The 21,753-nt window shown below is 33.4% G+C and overlaps 2 protein-coding genes across 10 annotated transcripts in view; one reads left to right on the top strand and one right to left on the bottom strand.

Annotated features, from left to right (window-relative positions):
- The window catches only part of LOC143246301 (follistatin-related protein 5-like), a 144,564-nt gene extending 129,684 nt beyond the window's left edge, over positions 1-14,880 (bottom strand). For all 3 annotated transcript variants that reach the window (XM_076492790.1, XM_076492793.1, XM_076492792.1), the window contains exons 1-2: positions 14,763-14,880; positions 13,748-13,831 (exon numbers count right to left, since the gene is read on the bottom strand). In XM_076492790.1, coding sequence (XP_076348905.1) covers positions 13,748-13,804 — 57 coding nt within the window. In that variant the 5' untranslated portion in view covers positions 13,805-13,831; positions 14,763-14,880. The remainder of the gene's footprint in view (positions 1-13,747; positions 13,832-14,762) is intronic.
- A 1,370-nt stretch (positions 14,881-16,250) lies between these two features.
- Positions 16,251-21,753, top strand: part of LOC143246298 (sodium/hydrogen exchanger 9B2-like) — a 57,609-nt gene continuing 52,106 nt past the window's right edge. The window contains exon 1 of one of the 7 annotated variants that reach the window (XM_076492775.1): positions 16,251-16,620. The gene's annotated coding sequence lies outside the window, so the exon portion shown is untranslated. Of the gene's footprint in view, positions 16,689-16,792; positions 20,513-21,753 lie in introns of those variants that run through there. The other 6 variants (XM_076492773.1, XM_076492779.1, XM_076492778.1 and 3 more) reach the window with 6 other exon arrangements.

Genomic DNA, 21,753 nt, shown 5'->3' with positions numbered 1-21,753 from the left:
TGAATATCTAACTTTTTGAAAAATAGAAAGTGTAGAGTGAATGTTGAGGGTACCTTTTCTGAGTACTTTACTCCAGAAGCTGGTGTCCCTCAGGGAGGGGTGATTAGCTCTATACTCTTCATCATGTGTGTAAACAATGTGTCATTGAAGGATCCAAATCATGGATTCTCTTCACAGTTCGCTGATGATGTGGCAGTCTGGAAAAGTGCCGCAACACCAAAAATAGCAGCCACAAACATCCAACCGCAACTAAATGGAATAAGCGAATACTGTCAAAAATATAGAATAAAAATAAATACAGCAAAAACACAACTCATAGTCTTTACGAAATTGACAAAACACAAAAAACAACAGCCAGAAATATATATGAATGGCACACTACTTCAGACTGCCACATCGGCAAAATTTTTAGGTCTAACCTATGATTCAAAATTAACTTGGATTAATCATGTGAACGATATTAAAAATAAAGTCTGGCGAAGAACTAACTATGCTAGGAGTCTAACTGGCAAAAACAGTGGAGCATCTACAGACAACATACTAAAAATCTATAAAACATATATTAGACCTGTAATAGATTATGCAGCTCCAAACTACAAATAATCCAAAACACACTCCTCACAACAGCATACAGAGTTCCAAGAACTACATCATCTCTATTCATACACAAATATTCGAACATACCAACCGTACCAGAGAGACTTCTACATAGTACAATAACGTACTTCGATAAAAATTGGATAAAAAATGAATTACTATGCGAACTAGATAGGTACCTTATACATGATGAAGTTTGTCCTAAAAATCTCTCCCAGTCAATTTATATTTTAAACATAAAAATAAATAAATAAATAAAAATAATAAAAATTGATTAAAAAAGAATATATGATTAATAATAATAATAATAATAAATGTATATATATATATATATACATATAATAAACTAAAAAAATTAAAATTAATTTTTTAAAAAATCAAAAACAACAAACTTGACATGCTGCTGACAGAGCAAAATAACAACCATATATGTACCAAAATGCATGGACATTGCCCTGAAAAGGATCAGAATAATATTCAGTTCACTCTGACCTAAAAATAAAATAATTACAAATTTCAATACTGCAAGACCACATAAGTACGGGGAGGAGGAAGAGGTCAAAGAGAACTTGACCCTCCAGGGTATGAACATATCATACCCAAACACCAAGAGAGAGAGGGAGAAAGCTCTAGTATCTAACAAAATTTAAATTGTATTATGGTCTTATAAAGTGTATTACGCCAATTAATTATAAGTGTAATATATATGTATATACGTGTGTGTATTACATCCAGCTGTTGCGAATATTTAAAAAGTTCAGTTCGTTCCAGCCATAACATTCTCAATGAACAGCATATCTGTCTTGTGAACTAAAAGAATTACCAAACTTCTTTGGGTATGTTTGTTAGGTAACCACCACTACTTTATATGATATATATCAAATTTAGATAACTGACATTTTAGTAAATCAATAAAATGTTTGTCAATATTTATTGATAGACAAATACTCAGTATTTTGTTTTGATGTGTAACGACACGAATACACATTTTTACGCTATATTAAAGGGGGGGGGTATAAAACCTGAGGGGTATCCTTTAATAACCTTTTGATAATGTTGTATTTAATTCAGAATACAAAGAATTCACCGTTAGTTCAGTGCCGTTAAGTTTACGAAATAAACCGACGAACGCTGGGTTTCGATAAGACAGCTGAAGTCAGAAGTGTTGATTCGTCGGCCTTCTTAAGAACTTAAACACAAACGTTCTTCGTATCAAATGTATGTTTGTTACGGGGCGTGCGTGAATACGGATTATTGTAATAAAATGTTTCATGAATGATTGTTAATGGTACACTTTGAATACTCGATGCCTAAATAATGAATTTATATTATTAGTACTGTTTTTTTTCTTCAATTGTTTGTAAGTATATAATTGATATTCGTAACACATTACGTTTTCTTTACTTCTCTTTTTATAAAATGATCGATGAATAACGTGACAAGTTTTACATTTCTGCGTTTATTTGAACTTTTCTAATATTTTCCTGTTAAACATATATAAACATTATACAGTGTTCAAGCCTCCCAGGTTCAGTGTGTATGCTAATGCTAGTTAAACTAAAAAACTATGTTTCTCATATTTTCTACTGTATGTTGAATCACATTAGTACGAATTTCTTGTTACGTGAATTGTGTTTCATTTACCATAAAGGAAGAACTATTAATGTAACGCCCCCAAGTAGCACAGCAGTTTGTCTGCGGAGTTACAACTCTAGAAACCGCTTTTCGATACACGTGGTGAGGAGAACGCAAACAGCCCTTTAAGTAGTTTTGTGCTTAACCACAAACAACCAAATTAAATGCAATATGTATGTATGCAATATTGTTAGATACAGTTTTTATCATTTTCTTATAAAAATATATACTTTTACTCTCAGTCTGTAAATTCTGTCGTTACGTATTAGTTTACAGTAAAACATTAATGTATACCTTGTACCAGACGATGGTGACAAATGTTTGTTTATGGTATATTATCCGAGTTATCATTTCCCAATCTTGAGTTGATGGTTCAACTGTTCTATTACAGAAATCGAACCTCCAGGTACGTTATAATAATCCAAATTCTCCCAGTCTTTCTGGCGTCAAGAGACCAGTCTATCTCGACGATTTTATAACTACTAAATCAATACTGTTGGAGCCAACTCAAAGTAGTGCAAGTGACAGAGTTCGGCGCCGCTTGCAAGCCACTCTTAGTAAGCACTATCTATATCTGAAGGTACGCCTCTAGAATCGGGTTAAAATACAAAACATTTTGTTTAAAATTGCGGCATCAAACGTTCTAGGAAGATATGGGCATTGCCATGACAATTCTGACAATTAGTTTTTTATCTTCTCTACGGAAAATATCATATATTGAATATTAAGTAAATTAAAACGCCATCTATACTCTTGAAGTTTGTTTAAATTACCGCTGTGTCCTCACTCTTGAATCTAGATAAACTGATATTAGCCAACGCAATTCACGATAAAAACCAAGCCACGTAAAACGGTGATGCAAAATGAAACAAGGTGATTAATTTTCTCATTCCAAACACCAATTAAGCAAATATGTAGTTTCTTGTATTGTTTCGTGTTCATATAAATAGTGGTATAACTTTAACACCGAACTCTTTCTTTTCGGTTTGGGAGAGAAATTCACTGTACCTCTAATTAACAGATACAAGCTACGTAACTTACACCTAGATCGGATGTCTTTGCTTTAGACAACATTACTTTACCACTGATACGAAAAATGGCGTGTGTTTGTAACATTTTACAATTCTGCAATTCAAGTTTGAAACTAGTTTGAGAACAGCAGTTCTAATCAAACACTTACAGCTGGACTCCATTTCCATCATATTATGCTTATATTTGCTTTGTACAAAACGTCTTCGGTAGCCTTGGTTGGTCAGTTTTCGTGCCCGAAGACAAAGTGAGACTGAAGAAGACAAACAAATGTTGCAGAAACATGTTTCTTCAATAAAAGTATTTCCGACAATTTGTCTAGTTTCCTTTTTCTTTTGTTCTCACGGCTGTGGTTGTACCACTGGTTGCTTACCAACTAATATTAATAATATATATTTTATATGTATTTCCCAAAAGTAACTGTTAACATCAATAAAGAAATATGAAAAATGAATGTACATTGCTTTACAGACAGTATGTTTCATTGGTGCAATATAATAAATACACGAAAGATATATTTGCAGTTTAATGCATCATATCTAACTATCGGTATGGTATAGAAAGGTGAACTTGCTAGTGTAACGATTTCCGTTATACGTTTATTTTAATACCTACTTTTGTTTCAGTTTGATGCATATAAATGTATACTGTTGGATGTGTACTGAGCAAATCCTGCCTGTTCTTTAAATTTGTAAAAGATTATTCAGAGTAAGAATTGATCATATTTGTTTAACGAAAACGCTGACGTGTTTTAGAACATTGTTGAACGTTCGAGAATCTCGCATAAATATATAAAAGCAAGCCATCACAAGACGCCAAAAAAGAATATTGTTGGTCAGCTACAGTCACTATACTAAAGGCCTCAGAATCTTTAATTGTGATTAGTGATTATTAATAAAAAAAACTACAGAATTTCACCAAGAACGTTTATAAACTTCGAACATTACAAACCGTTCAACTTCAGTGAATTAACTTGGACATTAGTATTTCTACAAGGACATCAAATATCTTCGTCGGTAAAAGTCAGCTTGTGAGCGGTGAGAAGCCAATCAAAATAAGACAGCTAGCTAGCTTAGGGTAGATGTAACTCTAGCAACTCAGAATTAATTTGCTCGTCGTAGGCCTGGATAATCGATAAAATATTCAGTTCTAGACCAGATAGAAGATTCAGTATAGTTTGTGAGTTTGTAAATTTTTTGTACATAAGTAACTTATTTTGTATTAACAATTTATAATAACCGTTATTATAAACTTGTTTTGCATATTTGTGTTAAGAAAGAAAATTGTGTATATCAATCTTGTTGGTAAATATCATAAATTTGATGCATATCGAAATTCAATTAACTGAGAAATTTTAATTAAAATGCCCAGCTACTTGAAATCCTAATAAGTAACGAAGGCAACATAATATACCAGACACTCGTTTAAATTATAATACGTAACACAATAAATTCAAGGCTCATCCGGGATAAATTATAATACGTAACAACGGTAACGTTATGAATATCATGCGAATGCTAATGCCACAGTTGTTTTATGCTACCATTACGACATGATGTATTATCAATCACATCAAGTATTCAAAATGTGCTCCTTCAACGCCCAGATGCATTGCATCCATGTGATAGTGGACATGCACATCTCATTTGGTATAATAGCCACTTCTCGGCCAGTTGCGTCATTGAGGCCTGGAACTGTGCGAGGTTTCTTACGGTACACGCTGGACTTCAGGTAACTCAATAACCTGAAATCCGCTGGTGTTAGGTCCAGTGAATAAGGTGGACATTCGGAAAGAAAGTGACGTGTTTTTTCCTGAAAGTGCTCATGAAAGTGAAAGTGTCTCTTCTGGTTACCAGTGCACGTTGCATCTCTCAGTGTAACATTTCACTAACTCGCACCTCTTCACACTTGTCAGTTTCATGTCAGTTGAATTGCGATCGACTGGTCCATTTATACACAAATGCTTAATGCGAAAGAAATCACAGTGACACTACTTGTGGCAACGTGACAAAAATGAAACACCTTTGTATCCAAATAACAGCCTTAACATTCTTGTGCAATTTCACCTTCCTGCACCACACCTTTTGTAAGATAATAATGCACTCAACTGCGAAACTTTCTTTATAGACATTCTGTACAAGTAAACTTATCGCAACCAGTAATAACAATATTACAGTATCACATATCACACAGTATTATAATTTCCAATATACCACAAATACTTTTTTAACTTAAGATTTGTAGTGAAATTCTCTTGCTAAGTTTGAAACATAATGACGTCAAAATTACTTTAAACTACATTCTGAAAAAAATGAATCGAGTCATTGATTACTTCCCTTTGAATATCAGCAAAACATATTTGAACATACAATTCCAAACCACTTTATATATAGATAAAATCTGGTTTGTTTAGGTCGATTAATTTTCTATTTTCGTCATCAACCAGTTAAGTACTAAACTGGAGTTCAAACATTCCAGTGTTACGTGGTTAGTAATACTTTTCTACAACACAGTTATTATGATACAACCAATCTGTATGTATATGAGATTGTTATAAAACTATTGTGAAAACAATTATTTATGCACACAGTTAACGAGTTATTGTCTTTCGCCACCATAAGTGGCGCGACTAGTACTGAATACATTCACTGCATGTGCCTATTTAATCAAATATCTTCAAAACAATTTCATGCACATGTACTATAATGGAGTACAGCAAACACGAAGAACCATTGTTGAAGATTAATAAATTTTGACGCCAACAAAAGTCAAGAAATACTAATCAAGCAAAAACGAATTTCTGAATCAACCTTTAAGACATCTAATTAATTACAACAATAGTTTCAAAAATATTCCCTCCACTGTCATGAGAAAGGACAAAGATTTGTGATTCGATTTAAAATAACGAATTTTTCCTCTGCATATGTATAACTTTCATTGATGCCTGAACCTATAATCAACAACTAAATTCACTTTATACGTACAGTTATATAGTTTTATGGATAAAACTTATTTTCCAACTCATAAAAAAAAAAGTTAAGATTGTTAGAGATTTTTCTGCTCGTTTTTAAAGCAGTTGTTTTTGGAATTTCGCACAAAGCTACTCGAGGGCTATCTGTGCTAGCCGTCTCTAATTTAGCAGTGTAAGACTAGAGGGAAGACAGCTAGTCATCACCACCCATCGCCAACTCTTGGGCTACTCTTTTACCAACGAATAGTGAGATTGACCGTCACATTATAACGCCCCCACGGCTGGGAGGGCGAGCATGTTTGGCACGACTCGGGCGCGAACCCGCGACCATCAGATTACGAAGCGCACGCCTTAACGCGCTAGGCCATGCCAGGCCCGTTTTTAAAGCACTCCTCACAAAAACGCCAATATTACGAAAGTGGCAAAATGAATCTCTATTTCAGAGGGTAAATATTGGCTGTTAATGTAAAGGGTTAATTGCGTGTGTGTTTTTCTTATAGCAAAGCCACAACGATCTATATGCTCTGCCCATCGAGGGGAAGCGAACCTATGATCTTAACGTTGTAAAATCCGTAAACTTACCCCTGTCTCAAATGGGTAGAATTAATTGCACTTTATATAAACTATTTGTATGTGGCGTCAAATAACATAGCCTTTAATACAAGAGTCGTCAATTTTTTTATGTGAACGCGGAAGAACTCACACAGCAAGGCATTTAGAATCATTGCAAAGGCTTCGAAACCACACATCAAAGAAGTCCAGGGGAATACTTTTATCCGAAAAGTACATGTTACAGATAGGAAAAAGAGAACTCTCCTACCTTAAAAGTCATTGCAATGAATGCATATATCTGTTGTTATAGTTATAACATATATAGTAATATGAAGTTCATGAAGGCTTAGAAACCAATCACAAGCTTTCAACCACAACTCGAAAGCGGTTGTTTTCAAAGATATTTGAAGAAATTTGAATCATGTCGTCCACTGCAGCCCTAATAAACTTTTCGCGTCTTTGGACTGCTTAAACATATTTATGGAAGCCAAAGTCCAATGCAAAGTGACTGTGGAAAGTTCTGTGGTATAAGATTGATTTCGATATCCATCGTTAACTTATAATAATGGGATTTGTGGTGTTGATTGAGAATATATAATAATGGTCATTATATAGCACTGGACCTGGGATACTATTCTTACAAAGTGCGATGAGTTTCAGTAGAAAGTTATTCTTTGTGACATAGAGTATACTGCACTTCAGAAGTAGAACGTGTTCCCTTTTGAAACTTTGTAGAATGAACGGCAACTGCCCCTGTTGTGGAGACACAAATGTAGAGGACGACGTTTCGAAAGTCTTCCGCCTTTCTACTTCAAGAAAACGGCGGAAGACTTTTGAAACGTCGTCCTCTATACTTCTCTCTCTACAACAAGCAGTTGCCATCCATTCTACAAAGTTTCATCATGAATACTTTGCTTAAAAATCTATAAAAGAATTGTTACCTTTTGTTGAACTCTGGCTTTCTAAGTGGAATAATGATGGTTTTGAATGTACGTAGGCCACTTTCATTGCTGGTTTGTAAACTAATTTTTTACCTTTTGATTGGGTGGTTGAATATCACTTTGGCGTGTGGCTGCTAATGGTAGTGAGATACAGGATTTATGACTTTTAATGTTCTTTGTATCCCTGTTGAAGCCTACTTTAATCTCAGTTCGTAAATACAATAAAAACTTAATCTGTTTAATAAAAACAGAAGTGTTTAAATAAATCGTGAAAAAGGTTAGACTTTCTTGTCAAATCTGTAAGCCTTTGATTAATAATGGATTGATTCAACAAACTGTTAAGCTGGGAATGTACTAGGATACAGTTAGACGAAAACTGTAAACATTACGTTCGGACGAGTAAGTCACACGTACCTAGAGTTCGCGGCTTGGGCTACAATTGGTCTAATACAAGTGATTGTCGACTTCTCAAACTGTAGAAAATGCAATCATAGCACAATTTGGTGTTATTCTTGATAGGAATGCTTTTCCTTTAACCATTCCGTGGACTTCACGAACATATATCATTACAGCTACGTGACTACATGGTACAGAAAGATACTGTTACTTCACGCCATAACTTGAGAAGCAGCAACTAAATAACTTACCTTGTTAGGCAAAGAAAAACACCGAACAAGTGGAGCTGACAGAAAAACATTTATATTGTTCCAGTACTATTTAGTAATTCTATCAAACATTAAATAAATTAAAAGGAATTTATTCAACAATTTTAATAGAATGATTTCGTAAAATTCTTACACAAATATATTTTGATTTTGTTATTAATACGTTTTCCTTTTTAAAGTGAAAGAACAACATATTCAAATGTTTGATGGCGAGGAACCCACTATCAGAAAATAAAAATTTGGAGGTAACTTGAATTGGTAATGAAGAACACTTTATTATAAACCTACCTGCTGAAAACCTTCTCTAGTTGAAACGTACACTTATAATAGTTTTCTTCATTATCCATTCAAGCTGTCTCCAAACTGTTATATTCAAATGTTGTTTAAAGTGATAAACTAAAAGGAAAGCAGCTAATCACATCACAAATAAGGAGATTGACAGTGGCATCATAATGTCTCCACACTTGAAAGGTCGAGCATATTCTGGGATTGATTTCGAACTCACGACCCTCAGAGAGTGAGATGAATGCCCCTATCCACCAGGCCATGCCAGGCCTTAAAGAAATGGAATTTAAAATGATACAAAATTGTGAATACGTACGTTTATTTAACTTTCCAAAGCACAGGTACATCTAGAAAACTGATACAACACTTAAATTCGATTATTTTCCAATGTAAAACTGAACCATTATTTTTGTGTGTTTGTTTGTTTTGAAGTTAAGCGCAAAGCTACAAATTGGGCTATCTTGTTCTGCCCACCACGGATATCGAAAACCGTTTTCTAACATTATATGTCCGCAGACATATCGCTGTGCCACTGAAGGTGGGGGCGATATTTTTGCTCTCCAAGTTTATTTTCCAAACAAATATACATCACCCGTAATCTAGAAATTTATTCTTTAAAGCAATATTTTTATAGTTTCTTGGGCTTTAACTACTAATGAGAAATAGTTCAACCATGAATTGTGGGGCCCGGCATGGCCAGGTGGTTAAGGTACTCAACTCGTAATACGAAAGTCGTGGGTTTGAATCCCCGTCACATCAAACATGCTCGCCCTTTCAACCGCGGGTGCGTTAAATGTGACGGTTAATCCCACTATTCGTGGGTAAAAGAGTAGCCTAATAGTTGGCGGTGGGTGGTGATGACAAGCTGCCTTCCCTCTAGTCTCACACTGCTAAATTAGAGACGGCTAGCATAGATAGCCCTCGTGTAGCTTTGCGCGAAATTCAAAAAATCAAACCGTGAATTGTGGAAAATATTACGCTGTTTTTTATTTTGACATTCTGGATAGTATTAGTTGAGTACTGAACACGAAAGCTGTTGGGAACAATGGGCAAATCTTCAATTACCTTTTACTAAACTTGTAGCTCATCAACTACAATATCATGAGTATAAATGCAAAAAAGGACAAAAATTCTCGTGAAACATAAACTTCTGAATATAAAAATGTCTTCTGCACGGAAATATGAAATTTGAACTTTTTTTTCTTATTGTTAACAATCATACAAGTCAGGTATAACAGGTACATGTGTGTGTGGAGTTTACTGAATGGCGACCAAAAATAAATTGAATAATTAGTTAGTAAGACAAGCATACTTATCGTTGAAGAAAAATGAAGAACATTATATATCGTACGTTGGTTAAACTTCAAAGTTTTTGTGTTGAAAATGCTCACTAAAAGTAGGATGTTTTTTCTGTAATTTTTGAGTAAATTTTCTGAACAAACTTAAGTTTCGCACAACCGATTAGTATGAGATAAGTTATCATCATTCACATGAGAATACGCCCGCTAGTGGCACAGCAGTATGTCTGCGGACTAAACAACGCAAGAAACCAGGTTTCTTACTTTTATAGAAAAATAAACGTTTGAATATTTTAAGCGTTATTTCATACGTTGTGCACGAGTTTATTTATTTTGCTGTATTGCAATATCAACTTTATGATGTTACGGTCAATCAAACAAACAATCAAATGTAAACATACCGAATTATTTGGTTCACGTCAAACAAACGAAACTGCAGTTATAAAATTAAGGTTATTAATAACAACTGAGAGATTTTTTTTCTGGATCAATACTCATGTTTATATATCCTTTTATTTATCTTTGTTGTAAACTCATGTTTATATATCCTTTTATTTATCTTTGTTGTAAAGAGTATGTAGCTGTACAAGGCTCGAATATTCGGCTTTTTTTATGACTTAATCAAACAAACTTTGTTGGGTTTGTTTTAAATTTTACGCTAAGCTACTCGAGAGCTATCTGCGCTTGCCGTCCCTAATTTAACAGTGTAAGGCTAGAGGGAAGGCAGCTAGCCATCACCGCCCACTGCCACCTATTGGGCTACTCTTTTACCAACAGATAGTGGGAGTGACCATCACATTATAACGCCCCCACGGCTGAAAGGGCAAACACGTTTGGTGTGACGGGGATTCGAACCAGCGACCCTCAGATTACGAGTCGAGTACCTATACCACCTGGCCATGCTGGGACACAAACAAACTTAAACAAGTGTCTTGTCTGCTGTGTTGAAAATTGTTTATGGTTTTTAATATTTTAAATCCCCTTTTTGCATCAACTTAAGTGTTACAAAACATAATTGATCAGGAATGTTCACTTCTAGAAACACGTTTCATTAAGGGAAGGGTAAAAACTGTGCGCTTACAGTTAATTAAATATCACTGATATAACATAATTCAAATATATGAAAGCATATTAATTATACCTGATTGCGTTATTATAACAATTTCGTTGAACATGATAATGCAATGTGTTTGTAGAAGTCCAGTTTCGATACTTCAAATTCAACATTAACGAGACTACATTAATTTTAATTGTGCACAGCTTTGTCAAACACGCGACGTATAATATGAGACCTAATACTATCGGCTTTTCTTGTTCATCTAATTAATATAAGTTTCAAGAGCTCGTTTTCATAAGCATACAAACCAAAGATGCTTGCATTGGTTGAGAACAGTATTAATTAATGTATTATCAATAAGGTAATTTACGACTTTATCATCATTGTATGTTAACTGTTATTCAAATAGAAGTGACGATCGAATAAAAATTAGTAAAAGACAAATGGGTTTTGCACATTTCATACAATATATATATACCGGAATTAATTAGCTCTGCTGCTTTCGTACATGCACACATATTCTTCCTCATTTTAATGAGGATGTCTAGAAAATGACTTTTCGGATGTCAACTACAGAAAAATCTAGAAAGAGACTGAACAGAAGCTAGCATCGATTTCGAAGTTTGTATGTCCCCAGGAAGAAAGATGTTTTCGCCCTAACTATAGACCCTATTTATAACACGAAATATTCCTTTCATGTAAAATACCGAGGCGGATGTTGTTACCTACACTTTAGTCCTTTAAAATATAACGATGGAGCTGATTTAAATCAATGTTAAATAGCACGCTTTAGTACTGGAGATGTTTAATAAAACACACTTAACTAGGATTTTCTGAATGCAGGTATATCACCACATATTAGAGAAGGTCCAAAGAAACGTTTATGCACGGCTGTTTGAGCTTCGAGGCATGAACAGACCGTTGTTCGAAGTTAAGCACAAAGCTACACAATGGGCTATCTGTGTTCTACCCATTACGGGTATAAAATCCTGGTTTTTAGCGCTGTTAAGTCCTCAGAACATGAATAGAAATACTATATTATATTTTTTTCAGACTCAGCTGTATACTTTAAGGTATTTATGGTATGATCAGTCAAAACGTACTTATGTATAATTCAGTTGATTTTGATCCTAATAATTTTATTTTTGCGTGAAAAAAAGAAACAACATTAAACACGCTATTTGTAATTCTGTGCATGTTTAATTTTACAATGCGTGTGTATGTGTGTGTTTCTTAGAGCAAAGGGCTATCTGCTGTGTCCACTGAGGGAAACCAAACTCCTGATTTTAGCGTTGTAAATCCGAAAACTTGCCGCTGTCCCAGCGGAGGACAATCCTAAAGTTGAAGTGTCAAAGTATTGTGGTCAGTTGAATGGGTACGTACTTAAGAATTTTTGTATATACTCTGAATAACAAATAACAGTTGCCATAATTCATCTCCGCATAGTTCACCTGGAAAAAGGCGTACCGTCCTAAGGAAAATAATTTTTGCGACCGATTTAACATGCAGCTATCTGTATTATTATTTTTAGTTTGAACTCCAATACAATCAGTTTGGTAGTAAAAGTACATTTGGATGAAATCCGATAAAGTTATTCTATTATGGTTAGGTCGTGTATTATTATTTTAGTACAAAAACAGTGTAGTCTCGATAAACTAAATTTTATCCTTTCATTCCTGTGATGAATTATTTTCGTCAACAGTATATTAAACGTAAAATAAAATATTGATTAAATTTTCTTAATAATTTCACAATATCAAAAGTATATTTTTAACCAACTTAGTAATAGAAGTTGTGATTTAGTGTTCAATAATTAAGTGATGGTCAAACGATGTCCTAACTTTAATAAACAATGAGGCAATGTACTTGTAATACTATGATTTGATAAATATTCGTATATAACTGCTGCTTAGGTGTGTTAAGACATTCGACTCGTAATTTGAGGGTCGCGGGTTCAAATCCCCGTCGCACCAAACATGCTTGCCCTTTCAGCTGTGGGGGCGTTAAGATGTTACGGTCAATCCCACTATTCGTTGGTAAAAGAGTAACCCAAAAGTTGGCGGCTGGTGGTGATGACTACCTGCCTTCCCTCTTGTTTTACACTGCTAAATTGGGGACGGCAAGCGCAGATAGCCCTCGTGTGCTTTGCGCGAAATTCAAAAAACAAGCTTAGACTCAATTAAATATTACTGTTAATTTCACTTTTTTTTTACGTCAGCAAGTAAATGAAGGGCTGAAAATTCATGCTGATCATACATCAGTTTTTAACTTTAGAATAAATTTTGTTTATATGCAATCGTAACTAACTGCTGTAAGTAAAATTGTATTGCAATGAAAAATGTATATGATATTATTCTGTGAGATATAGTTACTGTATATTATTACGGTTAAATTACATATAGATAAAATATAGTGACGACAAGAGAAGATGTTAACTGTATGTTTCTCTATTTACTCTACTCAGAATCTGAAAAACCCACAAAAACATTAACCAATCACTTACAGAATTTCTTAACAATTTACCCTATCATTGAAGACAGTTGACAAAGATTTCTAGCAAAATCACTATTTAACGTGTATCTTTTCTCTTGAATTTCATGTCTAAATTTAAACTACTGAGTACAGTACAGCTCAGATTATTTTAACTCTGGTGAATTTTGGTTACGTTGGAGCTGAAAAGGTAATCAAAAAATTAGAGGCTTTTAAGATTTACTTACCTTTACAGCGCCTAGTGACAAGACTAGAAGCCAGACTGCCAACCTTGGAGACCACATAACAGATGTTATGTGTATATTCTGTGCCTGTGATGGAAAAAAACAAAGAGTAAACGTTTTCTTATCGACTTAAAACTTCACTCTGCTACCAATGCATACTATGTGCAACATTTCAGAAAATAAAAGCAGGAAGAAAACCAAACAGCATGTTCAATTGCGACAAACGTTTTTGAGTTGCCAGAAAAATTTTATACATGTAAAGGGCAAGCAAAATAACATACGCGATCTGAACATAAAAATTTATTAAACAATCACCTGGACGTCTAAGTTAGCTTTACTTGCGATAGAAATTAAAGCTAAAACAACAGTGAGTTATTAAAAGCCTTTTTCGTATGATTTGTAAACAATGGGAAACGTGCGATTTTCAATTTGTCTAACTTACTATATTATTGAAAAGATAAAACGGGAATAATATATACACATTTACTTTATCTTCGTCTGTGTCTAAAACTGTTGTTTGTTATATAGCATACTTAAATCAAAATATATATTTACTAATCAACATTACATTAATTGTTACCTTCAAAATTAACATTTTAGGTTAGTTAAATAATCCGCATTTTTTTAAAACATAAATAACATTTTGAAAATGTTAATATTGCGAGAAAGGCAAACCAACAGTACATTTTAAAGATCCTTAAGAACAAATAATGTAAATGTTAATCATTACCAACTCTTTCCCGATTTTAACATTATTTCCAAGAAATAGTAGATAAATAACACAAGGTATGCATGAAAAAGGGGCCCTTTTTCACCTTACCTCGAATCTGGTTTTCTTACGAAATGGCGCCTAACGATTGCACCTCGATGTCTCATTCTATATAAATATTATTTACACTTAAATTCAAATAACAGAGGAAACTAGATGTGTTTGAACCTACGTTAACAAAAGAAGAAGTAGCTCATATATAAATATATCAAAGCATTTTAAATGTATACGTTTTTCAAAAACACTTACCTCTGATAAACGAGAGAGAACACTAAAAGATGTAGTTGATGTAAATCCCTGTCACTACTCTAAGAACTGCAAGTTACAATGTTGGACCTCGCGTCGATATATCACTATTAAACAGTGCCACTAGATGTCGCTAAATTTTGCAGATTTTTTTTTATAGTAATATAAATATTAGTCACTAGAGGACAGCATATATCTAAAGCTTTTTATGTAGTCTGAGCGATTTAAACAACAAAAAAATATAAAATAACAACAAATATTAATACAGGATTGTTGTATGTGAAATAATCCACAAAAATCGCTCAATAAATCTTTTAATTTCATATTCATATAAAATAACTGAACTTGTGATGTCATGGTTATACATGCTTCAAACTTGAGGTATTGTAATAACTTATCTAAATTATTTTCTCTTAGTGACGCCCAATGGTACTTTATCTGAGATTGACGAGTTTTCAATTAACTAACGTGTATGTGTGTTTTAGGTCAACTTCACGATAGCCTAAAAAATATAGATAAAATTCCACGAAACCCGCTCTGTTAAACTATTTTTATTGTCCTTTCGTTTATTGATAACATATATATATATACATTTACAACAGAAAAACTACACTAAACTGAGACTAAAAGATTCAGTAATATAATTTCTATTTTAGGAACAAAAGTAATGCCTCAATACCTATATTCAACACGTTTATAACAGTGCTCTTGGTTTAAAATATGCTTTCATTTTATTTATTTTAATAACGCTTGTTTGTTTGTTTGTTTTTTTGGAATTTCGCACAAAGCTACTCGAGGGCTATCTGTGCTAACCGTCCCTAATTTAGGAGTGTAAGACTAGAGGGAAGGCAGCTAGTCATCACCACCCACCGCCAACTCTTGGGCTACTCTTTTACCAACGAATAGTAGGATTGACTGTCACATTATAACGCCCCCACGGCTGGGAGGACGAGCATGTTTAGCGCGACGCGGGTCGCGGGTTCGCATCCCTTTCGCGCCAAAAATGCTCGCCCTTTCAGCCGTGGGGGCGTTATAAGTGACGGTCAATCTCACTATTCGTTGGTAAAAAAGTAGCCCAAGAGTTGGCAGTGGGTAGTGATGACTAGCTGCCTTCCCTCTAGTCTTACACTGCTAAATTCGGTGACGGCTAGCACAGATAGCCCTCGAGTAGCTTTGTGCGAAATTCAAAAACAAACAATTTTTTTTGTTGTTTTGAATTAAGCACAAAGCTACACAATGGGCTATCTGTGCTTTGCCCACCACGGGTATCGAAACCCGGATTTTAGCGTGTAAGTCCGCAGACATACAGCTGAGCCACTGGGGGGGAAAAACAAACAAACACACAAATATTTCTTTATAACTATATAGCACGAAGTGAATATTGTTATTTTTTGGCGTTTCATTTGTGTTATGGTGTTTTTCAATAGTTTATTTGTTTGTTAAGTTTGAAGTTACGCACAAACCTACAAAATGGGCAATATGTACTTCGCTTGTTATCATAACCTGATTTCTAGTGTTGTAAGTGCGGATGTACCATTTGTTACTGGAGGGGCTCGTGTTAAGAAGTTCAGACCTTCTGATACAGTATAGAGTTGTAAACAGATTTAAATAATTTTTCAGTTTTCATGAATTTTATATTTGCTGGCTTGTTTCTTATTAAACATAAAGTTACGTGGTGGGCTATCTCTTCTGTTCTCACCGCTAGTATCGCAACCCGACTTTTTGTTGATAGGATTCAAAAACGTACCACTAAGCCACTGAGGAGGTGATCAAAGGGACTAGCTTATTAGTATTAAGTTTTTTCAGTAAGCTCGACAAGAGTAAGGAATGGCCAAAATAATTTCAAAAAATTGAAACATTGGTAATACTTAACGTATGCTTCGTGAATTTTAACAGTTCAATAGTTTTCCAACCTTCAAGCAAATTAGGGTAAAGTAATTAGTTAATATTAAGAGTAATATAATACAGTTATATAATATACAAACCTGTTAGTGATACTATATCACTAATACTAATAATAAATGGTATTGCTAATTTGTACTGTATAATTGGAAGTTGCATATGCTTAACATTAGTTCTAAAACTTATAGTATGTTTACGCTAAAATGCACTGAAGTACTGACATATTTCAGTAAATCCTATCCAAAGCTGCAAGGAAATTTGTTTTCCCAAAAATGCAGATTCCAATTTATTATGACATACAAGCAATAAAAGACCATTTGTTACTCTAATTTTGAAGTCCAAGACTGACCCAACAGTTTTTGAAAAAGTAAAATCTTTAGCCTACCCCTTTTTTTCACTTAGACTTCTATTTTAAACTCTTGCAAAGTGTTACTTTTAAGTTCTTCAACATTCACAGTAATAAGTGAGTTTGAGTGCAATTATTAGTACTTGTTGCATGCCTTTCCACAAATAACAATTTCACATTTATCACCATTTATATTTCTTTTTTCCAACAAATAGATACTTGAGATTGACAGTAAATATATTTACTGTAGTTGTTCTTAAAAGTATTCAACAATTTGCCTACAGAATATATCTATCATAATTGACTGTTTAATTCCATTTGTTTATTACTCTTTGTGTATAGAAATTTCTTCATAATTTCTTATCGCAGTGTTTTTGTATATTTTTGCTGAGTCTATTGGATTTATTATAAATAATTTTGTTTGCATTTATATTTTCAAGTCCCTTGATAATCTTAAAGATCTCTATCATGCCTTCTCTATGAACCCCCTCCTCCAGTGTAGTTATATATCATCTCATCATATGCTTTATCCTTTAGCTCAGGAACCAGTTTTGTGGCTCTCATTTGCACTTTTTAGAAGGCATTATTATCTTTTTTTTTGTATAGTGCTCAAGATTGTACAGCATATTCCAAATCTTATGTACGTCATACATAATATCAAAAATAGTTCAACACCCAGAAACTCTTTAAGAAGATCTTTTGATCACAAGAGTTTGAATGGCCTTCCTAGTAATTTTTGTAATATGACACTAAACTTTCAAGTTTGAAGAATTTAATATCTCTAAATCTTTTTCAATATCTGTAACAGTTGACTTAATCCCATTCATGAAATACTCTTGCTCGTGATTACTTATTCCCAAATGCATAACCCTAAACTTTAAATATTAAAATCCAACACGCACTCCTTTAACCAGTTTGTTAATATCTTGAGAGTGGACCTTGATGGCTCAACCTGGCCTTTTTTTCTTACTTATTTTAGGATCATCATTATGATTTTAACGTGATGATTTAATGTTCTTAGGTAGATCATTAATGAATATAGCAAACAAGATCAGTCCAAGTACTAAGCCATGGGGAACAACACTAATAACCTTTTTCCACCTCAACTACTCTTCACTGATGGAAACTCATTAAAATCTGTTAATTAAAATTTGCTTCAATCCAATTATAAATATTTTTTGTAATACTATACTCTCTTAAGTAGTTATCTTCTATGAGGAACAGAATTGAACACTTTACTAAAATAAAAAAATATATAACATCGGGTAGTGAGCTCTACTTAATATAGCAATGTTCAGTCTTCCATAGTCTCAATTAAATTAGCAAAATAGTATTTCCTAGAACAAATCCTTGTTGCAAGTCTGAAATTGTATTTAACCTTTCGGTATGGTCTGTTATCCTTTTTCTTATAACTTTCTCCAATAACTTAACCACCTGTGATGTGAGATACACAAGTCTATAATTTGATACAAGTTTCTTGTCTCGCTTATCAATTGTTGCCACAATAGCAGTTTTCCAGTCATATAGCATATGGTAGTTTTGCTGACTGTTAAGGGCTTTGTTAATTGATCTGCTGCCAGCATGTTTTCTATGGATGTTGGATATCATTAGATCCCATGGCTTTGAATTGATTTATCTGCTTTATCAACAGAAATGCCTCACCTTCTTTTATGATCAAATCTAAAATTTTATTTTGACTATAACTATCATCTTCTACATTATGCACTTGGTTATCTTCTTTAGTCCCAAAGAAACAATGTGCATCCTCACTCAAAATTAAGACATCCTCCTCCAATTCTTTCTTAGACACAGATACAAGATATTCTTTAAGCACCTGTGCTGTTTCCTCATATTCTGTGTCAAATCTCCATTAATGTTAATCATCCCGTTGGCAAATTTTTGATGTTCTTGTTTCTGTTTAGATGTTTGTAACCTTTAACAAGGTTTTTCAAATTTACATTATACTCTTTTTAATTCTTCCAGACTTGTTTGTTTGGTTTACTTATTCTCTATAATGTATTCTAGATTTCATGAATTTAAATCTTGTTCAGGCACAGGTCTTTTCCCTCATAACTTCAGCAGCACGTCTGTTAAACCATAGGTTTTTTTTTTATTATTGTTGTTATATATTAATACTGTTATTGTATTTATCACTAAAAATAGTCCATGCTTCTTTATTTTTATCTGCAAGCAATACATCCAAGTCCAAATCTAGCAATCTTATATTGTTCTCATTACATTTGTAATAGTTTTTCTTGCTGGTAAGATCAACCATAGCCCAACTCCCACTGTAATCAAAAACAATCATTGCATGGTCACTCTTTCCTAAGGGTTCCATAATATTTATGTTATATATTTCTCTAGTTTTTTGGTGATCACTTAATCCAGCAGGCTTGGAATATTAATTTCTCTAGCTCATGAAAATTCATGTGTATTTCCACTCAAATATGCATTCTCCAAGCACTTAAATCTATTAGAGAGAAAATTTGTGTAACCCACTCCCTGCATATTATTCCAGTCTACATTTGGCACGTTAAACTCTCAAACAATCCTTACGTGATCGCAGTTTAAAGACGCCAGTTTATTTATCTGCTCAAACAGTTGTTATTGTAGACTTCAGTAGAGTCTACACCTCGTTACATTAGCTATTGACTCCTCCATCCATTTAATCAATGTTGTGGCCTTCTGAGTCTTTTATAATAATTCATTATTCTTTTTTAGTTTGAGAAAACAAAACTTCACAGTATTCAACATGAGGCCCAACTAGTAATTGTCTCTTTTAGGCCCAACTAGTAATTGTCTCTTTTTGAGTTGTAAACTCACCCTAAAAGTCTGTTTGTCATCTTGTAGCCAAATAACAGCTTAATATCTGAGTGATTTAACCACCCCTTTGACAAGATTATTTTCATCAGTAATGCTGTTGAGTAAATTCCCATCTGCATTATCCTATGCTTACTATAATTTAAGGTCATTTGTTAAGAATTTGTTGAACTAAATAGCTTATTCAAGTAATTCTGTAATACCTCAACAAGGTAGAAATACTGAATAGTTTAATTTTTTCTGTTTAGTTTGTGCTTGATAGGAGGCTTAGACAGAAGAAATGATACCTGAAATGTGTTGTTAATGAATTGTATGTTTTTAGGAAACTTTAGGCAATATTTTCAGCTGATGAAGGTCTATACTAACATGTCAAAACATTAGATAAAATTTCCTATAAAGAGTGGCAGTTTATGCCTTTTAAATAGCTGACAACTTTCCTAATTTACGTTTTTTTAAATATTTGTTTTCAAAGCATGTTTATGTGAAAATAATTCTTTTTATTGAAAACTATTGACTAGAAAGTCTTTTCGTAAGAATTGGGTTTTATGTGGAGCTTAGTTGATTATATTCTTTAAATCAAATCTGAGGACACTTTTATAGAAAAAAAGTTTATACCTGTATATGTCATAAGTTCAGATGAAGGTAGCACTGGAGAAGATTGTGTGTTTGTGCTAATGAAACCTTGGTAATTAACTTGATTAATCAGTATAATTAATTACTTTTGAGCATCAATTACATTGAGTAACGTTAAGTAAAGAAATTTTTCACTCAGATTATGATCAAATTGATTATCGTCAAGCAAATAATCAAGTCATTGAAGTTGGTATTTCAGATGATATAGATTTTGTTTATTCTAACAATTCAAGCAAATGAGATATTGCCTTATAATTTCTTGTTATCGTTTTTTATTAATTTAAGGTTGTTCATCCTGATTGATAAGTGTTATGATTCATAAAAACAATAAAGTAATGAAAATTAGTACTTAAAATTATTGCTTTTTTATTAATTCAACTTTCCAAGGCTCATTAGAATAAGTGGTTAATTGAATGTAATCTATTAATGAGCTCAATGGTTAATCAGTCATTAAATTCCACTAATTGCCCCATGTTAGTGCCAGTTTTATGTCTGGTGATTGTTACAATTCTGAAATTTTATTTAAAAAAAAAGGGAAAGGAAAAATATAAGATATATTAAATGTGTGTATCTATAGATACTATATGTCAAGATTATTTTAATTAAATAGTAACACTTTTGGGAATGTTTTTCTCTTGAGGATAAAATTCCTCATCTGGGGACTATCCTTTGAATAGTTATGGTTTTGCAAAGCTTTTTTATTAGACTAGATAAAATTTCTAAATGTTTAACACTCCTACGAAAAGACGTTTCTAGTCCTGATTTCTCCAAGCCCGTTCCCCTGGCTGTGGTTTCGCTAGATAGTAGATAGGGACAGTGGGAATCTCGTTAATCCATTCATTAATGGATTTAAATGGCAATTTCATTTAAATACAAAATTATTAGCCTAATATTAATAACCTTTCAAGTTGCTCTGGGGCCTATTAGGCCCCACTTTTCGTAGGAGTGTTAAATGATTCAGGTTATCTCAAGTATTTTATTAAATGCTTAGAGTTGAGAATATTGCTTACATCCTCTCTGGTAAAACAGAAAACATTTAGAAGATAAACCAACCCATGTTCTTCAACATAAACCTTGCCATCAAGATCCTTGAAGGGCCCATTTCTCATTTTAGTAGCTTATATACCTCTAACGATCTTTGCTGTTAATATTTACATTGTCAGCCAGCCATTTCTTTTCTTCCATTGTTAACTTTCCTATACTTCTTTAAACCTGATATCTGTCAATTTGAACTTATTGAACTTGCCACTTTTTTCCCTGGCTCTGTGCTTTGTCTTTACTAAGCCAGTTAAG

Source organism: Tachypleus tridentatus, chromosome 3 (assembly GCF_004210375.1).
Source record: "Tachypleus tridentatus isolate NWPU-2018 chromosome 3, ASM421037v1, whole genome shotgun sequence".
In the NCBI taxonomy this organism is placed as follows: domain Eukaryota; kingdom Metazoa; phylum Arthropoda; class Merostomata; order Xiphosura; family Limulidae; genus Tachypleus; species Tachypleus tridentatus.
This window is presented reverse-complemented; position numbering and strand designations above follow the sequence as displayed.